Below are 15,672 nucleotides of genomic sequence, written 5' to 3'. Positions count from 1 at the left end.
TTTGCGTTTTTTAAAGAAGGAGGTTGGGGGGGAGGGGGGGTTCGGTTGTAAAAATAGCCGGGGCGGATTCGATATTTTGAGGGAGACACGGAAAGAAGGGGTTTGGGGGGGCATAATCTCCCAGAATTTCTGCGAAATTTCATAGGGGAACCGGCCCTCCTCTCCTTCTTATCCCCTTGAAAGAGGGTTAATTATTTGAATGTTTTTTTTTTCATATTGACAGAACATGTACATACACTAGTCTCAGGCCATCTCGTCCGATCTTTCAACACCATGACGAAAAGAAAAAGGGTGAAACATTGCAGTGAAAAAAATATTTACCACCAGCACGTCGACCTTAACAAACTCATTGCGATTTCATTGTACTCGCATTTCATTATAATTTTGCGTAATTTGTGTGTTTATTGGTCCCCGGTTGCCATGACGTTTTTTTGCACCTCGCATACGGAGTTTTTATTGAATATAATTTACACTTCATTCAAAACTCAGCGAAGCGTTCGAGTGCTGCCTTGCACGTAAATGACTCGGGATCGCTCTCGCTTGAAGTTTACTTGGATGTCATTTAACCTTTAAGGGAAAAAGTTCTTAAATAACTTCTTCACTTGAATAAAAATTAGGAATATCTTGTAGTTCCAAGTTGCTGTGCTTGAGAAATCAACCAACTAATCTTCGATCAGGTAAGAAACCTTACTTTTTGTATGACAAAATAAAAACATCAAATACGCTTAAAGCACTCTGTAAATTTCACTTATCCTCGCCTTTTAGAGCATTAGAGAGTTTGCATATTCAATGGTTTCCACGGGTATATATTTACGCCTACGTTGATAAAGTTATGAATGAAGTCTTTGAATTTATAATAACCACTCTTATAGACGTGCTTAGTCGTGGCGTCCAATTAATTTTGTGTGAAAGCTGTGAGACTAAATCTCGAAAAGTTCCATAATATTTAAGCCTGCCATTGATATTAAATGATTTTCAGTTGGCCAATTATTCTAATATTCTGAACAAGATTTATGACTTTGTGGCAATATTAAAAGTTGTCCATAAAGTATCCCATTTGTTCAAAAGTTGCAACGTTGCAACGTTGTTTATCATTTTCCTCCTGCAGAATGGCTGGTGACTTTTATCAAATACTCACTGGAGATATAACAAACTTGCCGAGCAAAGAATCCAATATCGTTCGAATATTCACTAGCTCTACATTTACTGGTAAGAATAGTCATGTATTCCTTAATTGAGCACTGTCTCGTAATTTAAGGTCCCCAAGTCAAGGTTGGCGTACGCGGTAGAACATAACCATGAACTCACCCGAGTGATTTATTTTGAGAGGTGTAGGAAATCAATAGAGAAATATCGCTATTAATACTCATAGCCCCCTCCTCATCCCTTCAACACGCCTAGCACGTTTCTTCTTTAGTCTCACAATCACGCAAAGGTGATAAAATACTCCTTGGGGCAAAAAGAAACTACGACTGCGGCAATAACACAATGACAATATTTCTATGGCGTTTAGCGTGGCCAAGGGATTCGTGCCCCGATTACCCTATATACAAAATGTATCTCGCGTAAGCATTATTCTGAAACATATGAAAGTTTTTCTCATACTCCCTCTCCGAGCTCATACAACACTTCACGTAGCGTCTCGCAGGGTCGTGAAGCCGATGTGAATTCCGTTGTGGTGGTGAGGGGAGAGGGGAAGGGGAGGGGACCTCTTCTTCATGGCCCGTGCTGCGGCTTGTACAGTCTTGCAAATACAATATATCTATCGCATCAACGTATTTACATTTTAAGATACATTTGAGGAAAGAAATCTGCTTATGCGAGATGTATACCCGAGCCTGCGAAAATACTGTCAGCAGCACAGTCTGGAGTTCCAAGTAGTTGACATGCGCTGGGGTGTTAGAGATGAGGCAACCGCTGACCACAAAACAAGCGATCTATGTATTCAAGAGATTAAGAACTGCCAGAGGCTCACCCAAGGCCCCAACTACGTGGTAAGACGTGAACGGACCATTGGAAAAGTGGGGTGGGGAGGGGTGGGTGGGGATGTTTAAGTCGTGCATGTTTTTTTTCTTGTCTCTAAGACGTGCATGATTTTTTTCATTGTTGTATGCATTTTTTTCTGTCTGGTTTGGGCTGCGTGTATTTTTTCCCAGGCTTTTCATCGTGTATTAATTTTTTTGTTCCTTACCCACCCCCACCCCTTTACTTTTCTAATGGTCCGTACCAAACCTGCCAATCAACTGCGCATCTATGAATATGTGTAGAACTGACAAGAAACCGTATTTACTCGCCTAGGCGCCACCCTCGTACAGATTGACTGAGACTAGTGGTTGATCAAAAGGGTTTTGGGTGGGGCCCAGGGGTGCAGCGCCCCCTTTTCCCTTAGAGAAATCTTAAATCCACTGGTCTTAGATCCACAACCAATGGTGTTTACATTTAAGTAATGTATTGTGCCCGTAGCTGGAGTTACTCTATCATAAGTCTCCTTTTCTATTTTAACTGTTTTTTTTTTTCTAAATAACGTCGCTACCTTAGAAGCACGCCCTTGAACCCACCCCCCCCCCCTTCCCCCCTATGATTATGACTTTTGTTGCTGTTGTTTCTCGTAGTGTTTTCTGGGTAACAAGTACGGCTACCGGCCCGTTCCGTACAAGATCAATGCTGAGGAATTCGAGTCACTAGTAGATATTGCGCGAGAAGTTGAAAACGTGAAGAAAGAAGAGGTGGATTTGCTTCTAGAATGGTTTCTCAAGGTTAGAGTTTTTGTAATTTTATTATATTTCTGTTTGCTCGTTGTCTAATGCATACGGGTAGACAAAAAAGGCTGGTTTGACAATCCGCCCAGGCTACTTAATGACTGTGATTCTAATAGATGGAGCTAGTGGTAAGTTCTAGTTAGTTATTCGGATTTTGAGTAGGTCCAGTTAACTCTTAAAAAATGACTTAGGTCAAAATCCGAGAGACCAGACTCAGTTTGAGTTATCTAGGTAAAAATGACAGACGAAATCTTGGATACATTAAACTAATTTTGAATTACTGAGGGATTGGATGTATCGTAGCTGTTAAAGTTACCGGGTTTCTGCTATAATTGACAATATTATCTTGTAGGACGAGAATGCGCTTCCAGCGGAGTACGTGCTTCAGCCAGTCACCGCAAAATTGCCGTATTACAACGACATGCGCGAGGAGGTGCACGACAAATATTCACAACAGAGGGAGGAGTGGTGGAAGATCTCTGTGATCTTCCAGAGGGTTCTGCGGATCAGTGCGCACGTGGCCGGAAGGCGCGGCAAGCTAACGGAGGAGCAGGTCCATAAGTACTACAAGTCAGGTACGTCAAAGCTCATGTGATCAGCGGTGCTGTGTCATGTGATAAAAATCTTCTGCCGCGAAAGGTATGACATGAGCTAACAACGACCGCTTTGGGAAGTCCCTAGTCTTCGTTACGTGCAAGGATCACGGAGCACCCCGAAAGTCCTTCCATTCCTCCCTCTCCGCGGATCATGTCAGAAAGACCCCTTATTTACGGACTCTTTTTATCGTACAGATGCTTGCAACCTATTTCAAATTGCACTCTGAGAACCCAGAAGTCGTACCATTCATTGCTTCACGGGTATCAAAGAAATAAAAAATAAGTTTATATGAAAAAAATCCGTGTTTAGAAAAAGTTGTAGCATTCTTTTGTATGTGTCTATAAACTTTCACATGGCTTTCAGAGACCAGAACTCAGTCAGTCCTACGTTACCCATGAAGCATTGCGGACTACGACGTTACCCATGAAGCACTGCGGGCAACGACACATGGATTCTCGAGTGCAAACCTTATTTAAATAGCTGTATGATTGCCAGTTTCTAACCTTTTCCAGTTACTGAGCACGAGATCGAACATGGGATTTTGAACTGCGCAGATCCCGAGGCGCAAACGCTCTGCTACATCCGGGAGATCGAGGATATCAACTTGAACATAAAGGACGAGAAGATACCGCTGTACACCGACATCGCGGACGGCGGTCATGATGCTGAGGCTCAGGAGCACTTGTTTCGCCTCAAACGCCAGCGGGTTCTCGATAAACTCAAGGCAGAGAACGTGGTGCAGTATAGTGTGCCATGGAACTCGCGTGGCATCAACGCATCCGACCGGCGGCACCATGAATATCTGGAAAACTTCTGTAACAGGTTCGAGAGTGATTTGACACGGTTGATCGACCGAAGCTTGGAAGTGACGATGAAGAGCAAGTCCCACGAAAACCCTCTGTACAGAGAAGTGCTGCATCACGCCTGGTTCTGCCGGGATAAGTGCAGTGCATTCAGAGGACGTCAGGAGATCCTATCGCGTGCCAGGGACTACCTCTGTTGCCACGATAGCGCTCGGCCGTTAGTAGTCTATGGCGCCTCTGGGTCGGGAAAGACATCCATTATGGCAGTCATCGCATTTCGTGTGAAGGAGTGGCTTGGGGATAATGCGGTCTGCATATTTCGCTTCCTCGGGACGTCTCCGGGCACTTCTAATACTCTTCTCACGATCAAAAGTGTCTGTGAACAGATTCACCAAGTGTTTGGGCTAGAGTCGTTGAAGGAGGATGTCGCCGAGGATTATACGGAACTTGTCCGACACTTTCACGAGTTACTATCGACTTTATCAGTATCTGCTGAACGTCCACTTGTCCTCGTGCTTGACTCAGTGGACCAGTTGTCGCCGAGCTATAACGCGCACCTCATGAATTGGCTGCCAAAGAGTCTATCGGATCATATCAAGATCGTTATATCGGTTTTACCTGGTATGTAAAAAAACATAATATGGTTTCAGCGTCGAGAAGGGGAGGAGTGATTTTCTTCTTGGTATTTTAGTATTTCTCCCGCCTTTGAGTTGTTTGGGGCTCTTCCGATTATTATTTAGAAAAAAAACTTATATTCAGGACATAACAAACACATTGAATCTTAAAATTACTTTTTCCGTCCCGAGAAAATGTTGGTGATAAATTTACATTGATTTTTTACAGTTGACCGTTCATAGACGTTGTTATAAAAACAAATCCTAAAATGGAATGGTCTGATTAAAACGCATCTTTTTTGTCTGTTAGGATATTACGAAATTTTACCAACTCTACAGCGAAGCTTGACCGACACAAACTGTTACATAGAGGTCCCGACCCTCTCCAGAGATACTGGGCACGAAATTCTAGACGCATGGCTCGATAGTAAACACCGCACACTAACTCCCGAGCAACGTGTGCTCGTAATGGCCGCATTCGACAAATGCCCTCAACCTCTGTTTTTAAAACTTATCTTCGCCGAGGCGTCAGAATGGGCTTCCTATACGGATGTCAGCGGTGTTTCGCTAGGCGCAAACGTGCCTGAGGCTATTGGGTTCCTGTTCGAGCGGTTGGAACGCAAACACGGCAAGATGCTATTTTCCCGCGCTTTGCAGTACGTAACGGCAGCCCGTAGCGGACTTACCGAGAACGAACTTGAAGACATTCTCTCCTTAGACGATGACGTCATCGATGACGTGTACCAGTACTGGGACCCTCCCGTAGAGGGGGTAGTTCGCTTACCTAACCTACTGTGGGCTCGTGTGAGGAGTGATATTGACGAGTTCCTAGTGGAGAGGCAGGCTGACGGGAAAACTGTGGTTGCGTGGTACCACAGGCAGTTTTGGGAGGCCTGTGAAAGAATGTACTTGAAGGATGGGGTGAAGGTGGATGCGCATGCGCTGATGGCTGAGTTCTTTCTCGGTGAGTTCTGTTCAGTTTTGTGTAGCTCGTAAATGTCCTGTTGTGTTGCGTATAGCTCGTATGTTTCTGGGTTGTGTTGCGTATATCTCGTATGTTTCTGGTGTGTGTGGGGTGTAGCTCGTATGTTTCTGGGTTGTGTTGCGTATAGCTCGTATGTTTCTGGGTTGTGTTGCGTATATCTTGTATGTTTCTGGGTTGTGTTGCGTATAGCTCGTATGTTTCTGGGTTGTGTTGCGTATATCTCGTATGTTTCTGGGTTGTGTTGCGTATAGCTCGTATGTTTCTGGGTTGTGTTGCGTATATCTCGTATGTTTCTGGGTTTTGTTACCTGAAGGTCGTATGTTTCTGGGTGTGTTGCGTATAGCTCGTATGTTTCTGGGTTGTGTTGCGTATAGCTCGTATGTTTCTGGGTTGTGTTGCGTATAGCTCGTATGTTTCTGGGTTGTGTTGCGTATAGCTCGTATGTTTCTGGGTTGTGTTGCGTATATCTCGTATGTTTCTGGGTTGCGTTGCGTATAGCTCGTATGTTTCTGGGTTGTGTTGCGTGTAGCTCGTATATTTCTGGGTTGTGTTGCGTATAGCTCGTATGTTTCTGGGTTGTGTCGCGTATAGCTCGTATGTTTCTGGGTTGTGTTGCGTATAGCTCGTATGTTTCTGGGTTGTGTTGCGTATAGCTCGTATGTTTCTGGGTTGTGTTGCTTATGGCTCGTGTCTGTGTTGTGTGCATGTAGATCATATATATGTGCCTTTGAGTTGTACAGCAAAATCCAATTTCTAAGAAGCCGACCAACGGTCTTTTGTAGGTCGCATTTGTCCTGTTGTGTTTTGTATGTTTCTGTGGTGTGTTGCGCGTAGGTCGTTTATGTCCAGTTGTGTTGACTGGAAGTCGTGTTTTTTTTGGGTTGTTTGCCTAGGTCGTATGTTTATGTGCTATGTTGCCTGGAAGTCGTATGTGTCTGTGATGTGTCGACTGGAGGTCTTATGGGTTGCGTTACGTGCTTGTACTGTCAAAATCGTTGTGATCATTATCTTATACAATGCGTGTTTTATGTAATAATAATGTCATGATGTTTAAATAACTTTTATTTCCAGGGACGTGGGGTGGAGGGCGCAAGAAGCACATCGTCTTGACCCGACGACAAAAAGCTCTTCCTGATGCGGACAGACAGGTATCATGTTCTATCAGGAGATATTCAATCCAGAGAGTATATTCAATCAAGAAAGTCCATTTCTAGGAGCCTTATGTAGGGCGGTCAGTAAACGAGCCTCCCATTTTGGGATAAATAAGGGAAGTGAGTGAAAAGATTACAGCAATCGTGACAACGCGTCTTTCACAAAATTGGTCATGCCGCTGTCATTTCTATTCTACTACATTTTGGCATTCATCCCCACGGGAGTAGCAGTAGGGTGAACATTAGGGCGCGCGCAACCCTCCTACTCGACTGACCTTATTGCACGTTTTCAGCACCTGCGCATCCCGTCTCCAAATTCCAGCAACGTGCTTGAATGCTGGCTAGACCCTTGCATAAATACAAAGGAATGCTCGCAAGCGCTCACAATGGACTATTTGGTGGCCTTTATTATTTCTATTCCGCGTGTGTAGTGCACGCTATTACTGCCAGCCTGTCTTGGAAAAACTCTAGTCACGTGCTGCAAAAGATCATGTTTGTTTTGAACGTTTGAACTTGATTACAATTTGTAACTTAAAGGTGTCCGCCCAGCCATTGATGTTTTCAAAGGAGATTTTTAATCTGCGCAAGGTGAGTGAGTTACCCTATCATCTCGTTCACTCGAAGCAGTTTAACGCGCTCAGTCAAGAAGTGCTCTTCAACTTTGAATGGATCATGGCAAAGGTCAAGGCACAGTCCCTTAATTCCGTGCTTGCGGATTACGATACTGCGTTGCAAGCTAAACCAGACCTAGATATCAGGTGAGACATATCCAAATAGGTATAGGGTATATATACACAGCTATGTGATTAATCGAGGAATTGTGATAACGCCAATGTAAATCATCACGTATACCATTTTAGTAGTTTTCAGGGCCGGATGGGGCAGATGGTATGTGGTGATTGATTTGCTAAATCCTCTCCCTCTCTTTATTAACATGGCTAAAATTACTCTATCTTCCCTGCTTGGATAAGAGAATAAAACAGCCCTTGCAGGTATCAAAAGCCTTAAAATGAACGAGTCTATATCAATGTTTGATTCTTAAACAGGCTCGTCCAAGACACGCTGATTTTATCAAGCAGTAACATCAAGCACGACCTTAACAGCCTGGCGCCACAGCTCATTGGCCGTCTTTTGGCATTCAAGGGGAAGTTCCCGCGCATTGCAAGCCTACTGGAACAGGCTTACCGGTGGATATATGCTCGCAACATCCCTGTTATTGCACCCATGAACGCTTGCTTGATTTCTCCCGGTAAGCCCACGTTTTTTAACATATGATGCAGGATTTGGGTCGTGCCGGAATAGGGTAACTCTCCCTGTAGAGCCTCTACAACCTCTACAGCTCTACAGCTATAATTAAGCCAATCCATATAAGCCTATAAGCCTAAGTGAAAAAAAAGGCCATTGCCGAGTATCGAACTAGATGTAATTAGACCATACTTCCAGACATGCGCAGAAACACCGTATGGCAGCTAACGGAATAAGAAGGAAATGGATTTGGCCGAAAACTGGGGTGAGCAAAGAGAAGCAAGGGGAGCAAGGAATATGGAAGTGTAACTAGTAAACTGCAAAAAAAATCGAACCTCAGATCTAGTAAAATGAGAAAAAATAGACCATACTTCCAGACATGCGCTGAAACACCGTATGGCAGCATAAAGCTTTACGACTAAGCTGGAGATTTCGGCCCCAGCACCGCTATCTAGCGAACTGTACAACACAAAGGAACCTAAGGTACCCGCGCATTAATGGAGAGGCAATAACCAGGATCCGAGCCCTGTCTTAGTCGGTTACGCCACGCACAGCTCGCTGAGATGTAGACTGAAAAATATAGGGGTCTTTTTTACGCTTGCATCTCTTGGGGATAGGAGTGTTGCTATAGTAATGTAGCTATGTCATCATGCTCAGTACGCTGTGACTGCATTTGTTAGCTTTGGTCTTCTGGGAACACTTATTCTGCCACGCACGTGCGAGTTTTCTTTTGTGCAAGTTCTTTTGTACGCCGAGACACAAAGGTCAACAGAGACTGTAGGCTTCCATATACATGACCTGTCCCACAGCTCATGGGCACAATTCTCGCGCTGTGATGAAAATGCTCGTATTTTAGAGCGCACACAGCTTGGTATTTGCATTATTTTACTATCGATAGAACCATTTTAGATGGACAACTCTAGGAATGATATTTGATTTGGTTTAGAATATGAAATTTGAATTTAGCGCTCAGAGCGATTGTTCTGACATGTTGACTCATTGACGACTGATGAATAACTGATTGTTCTTGAGCCCGGGGGTGAGAGGAGCTTTCCCTTTTATAGCGGAACCTCGTGTTTAAACTGCCTAGTAAGCTCGAGTCGGTTGAGGGAAACGTAGCCTTTGTTTTCGTTTGCATTGCTTATAGAGCACTGCTCGATGTTTTAAAACAAATTACTCTCGTTTCTCAAGAGCCAATGCAAAAGAACAGAGGCTGTGTTTCCCTGCGCGCAGCACAATTTGGCTGCAGCTATATGAAAAATAAATGCCCGTACCCAAAGAGCTGTGCTCCTTTTTGTTAACATATTGTTTTTTGTTGAAGGGGGCCCTCTAATCACGAATCTCCATGGTCACACCCAGCGTCTGGATTGCGTGACTGTCACGCGTGACGACAAGTTTATTGTCACGTCAGGCGGCGACTCTCTCATCAACATCTGGAACACAGAGAACCACGACTGTATACACACGCTCAAAATTGGCGGGAAAGGTCAGTCACACCTAGTGCTCACAAACGATGACCGGTTTGTCGTGGCCGCTGCTGATTCCAGCTTTGGGGCCTGGGACATAGATACGGGCGAAAAGGTTGTAAGCTTTGAAAGCCACGTGAAAATCACGTGCCTTGCCGTGACGTCAAAAGGAGATCGCGTTGTGACAGGCTGCGCAGATCACGTGGCTCGTTCTTGGAATGCGAAGAGCGGGAAAATGCTGTTGGAATTCAGAGGACATGAAGGTGAGGCTGATTCGCGCCAATTATCAATCAATCAATAGCTGTAGTAAACACGGATTCCTGCACGTTTATGTGAAAATTTTCGACGTTCACAAGTCAATCCATAAAAGAAGATTTGAGCGGAAGACAAAATATGGTATGCAATATCCAAATAAAGAATTGACTAAGGGTTGAAAAAAAACAGCAGTTTACAAATAAAGATTGATAGATCGCCATCTCATAGGGAACCAAAAAAGGATTTGTAGGGATAATACCACGCTGGTACTAATTTCTTTCCCTATTTCAATAGCTACTAATCAAAGGGATTGGAAAAATACTAATTTCAAAGGATTTGGGGGTTAGGGGTGCTTCTAATATATGTTAATACATTCTTTTTCGTTTTCTATCAAAAGATATACCAAGAGGCTTGAGGCTCGTTGCTATATTGTATCTCACTTTATTGTAGAAAGAGATAACGATATCAATTGCTTCTTGTAATCCTTTCTCGTTTGTAATGTTTTTTTGTTGTTTCAGGTGCTATCAATGCAATACTCGTAACAGCCAAAGACTGGGTGATTTCAGGATCGGACGACTCTACCGTGAGAGCGTGGGACTTGGAGAATGGGGAGTCCTGCGCTGTATTCCAGGGCCATTCGAAACCTGTCCTGTGTCTGCAGATCATTAATGATGGACAAGCTATTGTTTCGGGCTCCGAGGACAAGGTGCTGAGGGTCTGGGACCTAGTGTCACGTGACTGTGTCTCGCTAAAGGGACACGGAGGTAAGCACTCGTAAGCGCTGACTGGTCTCAAAGCGATAACATTATACAAAAGATACTTTTATCTGAATCCTAGAAAATACTTTTTGTCCACAGGAAGTACGCGAGAAAACCGCTGAAATGCTGATTCTTATGTTATAAATGTCTCCATAATAAATCAAAATAAATTTCGTGTCCGTGTTTTGTTCTATAGGTTTAATCAAATGCCTAGCTGCAATGCATGATGGAAAGCGTGTAGTATCCGGTGCAAAGGACAATAACATAAAAGTCTGGGACCTCGTCAGACTTGAGTGTCAAGCCACCTTAAAAGGACATACGAGCCTTATTTGGGCAATTGCAGTGTCACGTGACGACAGCGTGATCGTGTCGGCATCCAAAGACGATTTGTTGAAGGTGTGGCGCACAGAGTCATGGGTATGCACCCAAACGCTGATTGGTCACTCCTCGTGGATCTCCTGCGTTGCCATGACGACAGACGGGAAGACCATCATCTCTGGGTCGAATGACAAGAATGTGAAGATGTGGTACACGCATGGCAATGCGCATGCGCAGGCCATCGGTGTTCCTAGTGACCATATCATGCACCACCTTGATCAGCCCCGGTGCGTGATGGTGGATTTCGGACGGAAGGGCGTGTCAGGTGCTAATGAGGACAACCTTAAGATTTGGGACATGCGCACTCAAGAGTGCATAATCACCAAACCAGCCTCGGTGTCTTGCGTGACACGAGTAGCAACCTCGCCAAAGGTGGTAACGGGCTCGTCCGATGGTGAAATGAAACTATGGGATTGCGTGACAGGCGAATGTGTGACCATTGCACGTCACGACGGTGCCGTGACATGCGCACAGGTCACGCAAGATGGGACTCAGGTTGTATCAGGATCTGCTGATGGCACTGTCAGGCTGCATTCGGTGTTGCGTGACCGTGACGGTATGGTGTTACGCGGTCATGATAAGGGTGTTACCGCTCTTCTCATCATGAACGACTGTCGCCATCTTGTTTCAGGTTTGTAAAAATTTAGTCACAAATTTCTAAGATGGTTATCAAAGAGGGCACACCGAAAAAAATTGAGCGAGGGAAAACATGTAACATGTAATGAGTCTTAAAGAAAATCTTTATTAAGAAAAACATGTGTAAAATTATTGCACACGCGTATAAATGATTTTACCCGTCTTACTCGCGCACTCGTATACAGGTATAAATTATTTTAACGCCTAAATTTTCCGACTTAGTTGATTCCAGCTTGTTGCGCATCTTGCAACTAAATAAATTGCTGTAATTTACAAATCGAAGAGAGCGGAGACGTGAAGGCTTACGCGCTTGTGAAAGTCAAAGAGGAAATTCAGAAAAGAGACGCAAACGGAGAAGGAAGAAAATGAACCGTTTCATTTCGTTCCTTCCTTTTCCGCTTGCTTTTGCTTATTTCACACGTGAGTTAGCAGCTTACATCTCCCTTTTTCTTAATCATCCCCGCTCACTCTTCCCTAAAGACAACAGGCCTTCACCATCCCCGTGTCTTCCCACAACTCTTTGCGAAGCGCGCGTTAAACCGAGGTCAGATGAAATCAGCAATGCATTAATTGATTGATGTGTATTTGTATTTTGTTGTGTAGGCTCAAAGGACTCCACTATCCGGTTATGGGACTTGACTAAAGGGGAGTGCAAACAAGTAATGCAGGGGCACACAAATGAGGTGCTATGCCTGTCTGTAACCTCCAACGACAAGACCATCGTATCCGGATCCAACGACTTTACCACTAGGGTGTGGAACGTGGCAACGGGCAAGTGTATGTCCACCGTCAAGTTCCAGGACTCTGTCATGTGCGTCGCCATCACTAACGACGACTGCTGTTTCATCGTAGGCTCACATACAAATCAACAGCAATTGCGCATGTTTGATATCTCATCCGGGAAGTTGGTCAAGGACTTAAATGCTCACACGCATGCGGTCATGAGAATTGAGTTACTGCGGGCGCACAAAATGCTAGTGTCGAGCTCACGTGATGGGACCGTCAAGGTTTGGGATGTAGCTAATGCGCATGTCATAGACTCTTTCGACTTTCAGTCACAAGTGAGAAACTTCGACGTGATGCCGCATGAGGATGGCTATGTTTTGTTGGTGATGACTAAGTCTGGCACGGTAGCCATTCTGAAGCTACTGGTTCCAAAAAAGGAGGAAAGACAGGCTGTTGTGTCTGGACTAGCGAAAGAGGAGGAAAGCACGCCAACGGAGGACGAAAGAAAAGTCTTTAAGCAGCTGGAAAATGAAAATAAACGGGAAGGTGAAATTCAGTTCGAAAGAAAACACGGTTGCTGCACTACTTGTTGCATGTTGTAATAAGCAATCAGCAATGACATTACTTCAAGCGATATTTACTAAATGATAATGATACTTTAACTATTTGCAATTTTCTTTTATAAGAAATTGGAAAGGGGGGACACAGAGTAGTTACAAGTTTTTTTTGTTGTCTTTCATATTATTATAACCATTATTATAATATTTGTGAGTGTTTCTACTATCTGTAATATATATTCTTTATTATTTTAAATTTTGATATTTTACTCGATGCAAATCGCACAATTATTCAGTGTTTTAGACTATTTATCGATCTAAACTATCTATCTCTTGTAGAAAAGATACTAAATGGAGAGAAAAGAGTCAGTAAGACTTTAATCAATCAGAGAATCAGCAATACAACCAACGTTTGTTCGCTCTACGTAACTGCAACTCTGATAAGAAAATTTTGCTTAGAAATCATAGGGTGACACATACATGAGGGTATGATGTCATAGGGCGATGGTATGATGTCATAGGGTGAGGGTATGATGTCATAGGGTGAGGGTATGATGTCATAGGGTGATGGTATGATGTCATAGGGTGATGGTATGATGTCATAGGGAGAGGATATGATGTCATAGGGTGATGGTATGATGTCATAGGGTGAGGGTATGATGTCATAGGTTGAGGGTATGATGCCATAGGGTGAGGGTATGATGTCATAGGGTGAGGGTATGATGTCATAGGGTGAGGGTATGATGTCATAGGGTGAGGGTATGATGTCATAGGGTGAGGGTATTATGTCAGGTTGAGGGTATGATGTCATAGGGTGAGGGTATGATGTCATATGGTGAGGGTATGATGTCATAGGGTGACGGTATGATGTCATATGGTGAGGGTATGATGTCATAAGGTGAGGGTATGATGTCATAGGGTGAGGGTATGATGTCAGGTTGAGGGTATGATGTCATAGGTTGAGGGTATGATGTCATAGGTTGAGGGTATGATGTCATAGGGTGAGGGTATGATGTCATAGGGTGAGGGTATGATGTCATAGGGTGAGGGTATGATGTCATAGGGTGAGGGTATGATGTCATAGGGTGAGGGTATGATGTCATAGGGTGAGGGTATGATGTCATAGGGTGAGGGTATGATGTTATAGGGTGAGGGTATGATGTCATAGGGTGAGGGTATGATGTCATAGGGTGAGGGTATGATGTCAGGTTGAGGGTATGATGTCATAGGGTGAGGGTATGATGTCATAGGTTGAGGGTATGATGTTATAGGGTGAGGGTATGATGTCATAGGGTGAGGGTATGATGTCATAGGGTGAGGGTATGATGTCATAGGGTGAGGGTATGATGTCATAGGGTGAGGGTATGATGTCATAGGGTGAGGGTATGATGTCATAGGGTGAGGGTATTATGTCAGGTTGAGGGTATGATGTCATAGGGTGAGGGTATGATGTCATATGGTGAGGGTATGATGTCATAGGGTGATGGTATGATGTCATATGGTGAGGGTATGATGTCATAAGGTGAGGGTATGATGTCATAGGGTGAGGGTATGATGTCAGGTTGAGGGTATGATGTCATAGGTTGAGGGTATGATGTCATAGGTTGAGGGTATGATGTCATAGGGTGAGGGTATGATGTCATAGGGTGAGGGTATGATGTCATAGGTTGAGGGTATGATGTCATAGGGTGAGGGTATGATGTCATAGGGTGAGGGTATGATGTCATAGGGTGAGGGTATGATGTTATAGGGTGAGGGTATGATGTCATAGGGTGAGGGTATGATGTCATAGGGTGAGGGTATGATGTCAGGTTGAGGGTATGATGTCATAGGGTGAGGGTATGATGTCATAGGTTGAGGGTATGATGTTATAGGGTGAGGGTATGATGTCATAGGGTGAGGGTATGATGTCATAGGGTGAGGGTATGATGTCATAGGGCGAGGGTATGATGTCATAGGGTGAGGGTATGATGTCATAGGGTGAGGGTATGATGTCATAGGGTGAGGGTATGATGTCATCTAATAGTCCAGTCAATACACGGAAATTTAAAGCCGAACTTAAAAGTAATTGCAACGCAAACAATTTCATGGTTAAATGATAGTAAACTTAGACATCCTAAAACAACATACCGAAAGTTCCCCAAAGTTAGGGTTAACATCTCGAAATTTGACAATAAACAATTTCTTTTGTCGCCCATCTTTGATTTTTTTGTTATATTCATGAGCGCACTTGCAGAGCGATATCGTCGAGTGTTCGTTTGCGGAGGGCTAGTGCGCCATGGATAACAATAGAGTACAAGATTCCGTCAAAAGAAATCGTTTATTGTTGAATTTCGAGATGTTCGAGCTAGAGAACTTTGGAGAACGTCTGGGAAGTTATTAAGGACATGCTTCTCTTAAAAGACCGAAATCATTTGTTTAGCAATTACTTTTAGCAGCGGTGTAGCCAGGTTTTTTTTTTAACAGGAGGGGGCCCAAAAAGGACTTTCCAGGCATTTTCTCCTGTATTTTAGATAATGTCTCATACATTTAATGTGATTTTTGGCTACTAAAAGGGGGGCCCGGGCCCACTAGGCCACCCCCTGGCCACCCCCCTGGCCACCCCCCTGGCTACGCCCCTGTTTACATTAAACATTAGATTGACCACGGGCAAACCAGACGAAATGTTCGTGTATCGAATATTAAAACGTTAAAATATTTTTTTATAAAAAATTTAATTACGAGTGGGGAGGAGGTGAACCA

The 15,672-nt window shown here is 43.9% G+C and overlaps 1 protein-coding gene across 1 annotated transcript; it reads left to right on the top strand.

The window, feature by feature from the left end:
• Positions 1 to 465: 465 nt before the first annotated feature.
• Positions 466 to 15,642, top strand: LOC5501999 (NACHT domain- and WD repeat-containing protein 1). Its single transcript, XM_032370272.2, has 14 exons — positions 466 to 677; positions 1,109 to 1,209; positions 1,792 to 1,994; positions 2,613 to 2,756; positions 3,112 to 3,334; positions 3,869 to 4,780; positions 5,084 to 5,737; positions 6,830 to 6,906; positions 7,447 to 7,667; positions 7,956 to 8,158; positions 9,476 to 9,883; positions 10,394 to 10,639; positions 10,830 to 11,642; positions 12,251 to 15,642. The coding sequence occupies exons 2-14, from the start codon at positions 1,110 to 1,112 to the stop codon at positions 12,973 to 12,975; spliced, it is 4,929 nt and encodes a 1,642-aa protein (XP_032226163.2). The 5' UTR covers positions 466 to 677; position 1,109; the 3' UTR covers positions 12,976 to 15,642.
• Positions 15,643 to 15,672: the final 30 nt, after the last annotated feature.

Source organism: Nematostella vectensis, chromosome 6 (genome assembly GCF_932526225.1).
Source record: "Nematostella vectensis chromosome 6, jaNemVect1.1, whole genome shotgun sequence".
Lineage (NCBI taxonomy): Eukaryota > Metazoa > Cnidaria > Anthozoa > Actiniaria > Edwardsiidae > Nematostella > Nematostella vectensis.
Note: the sequence above shows the minus strand (reverse complement) of the source record. Positions and strands in the feature narration are given on the sequence as shown.

Coding starts and splice junctions, on each gene's coding strand:
- LOC5501999 (XM_032370272.2), top strand. CDS start 1,110: ATGGCTGGTGACTTTTATCAAATACTCACTGGAGATATAACAAACTTG. Junction 7,668..7,955: donor AAACCAGACCTAGATATCAG/GTGAGACATATC, acceptor ATTCTTAAACAG/GCTCGTCCAAGACACGCTGA. Junction 10,640..10,829: donor CTCGCTAAAGGGACACGGAG/GTAAGCACTCGT, acceptor TTTGTTCTATAG/GTTTAATCAAATGCCTAGCT.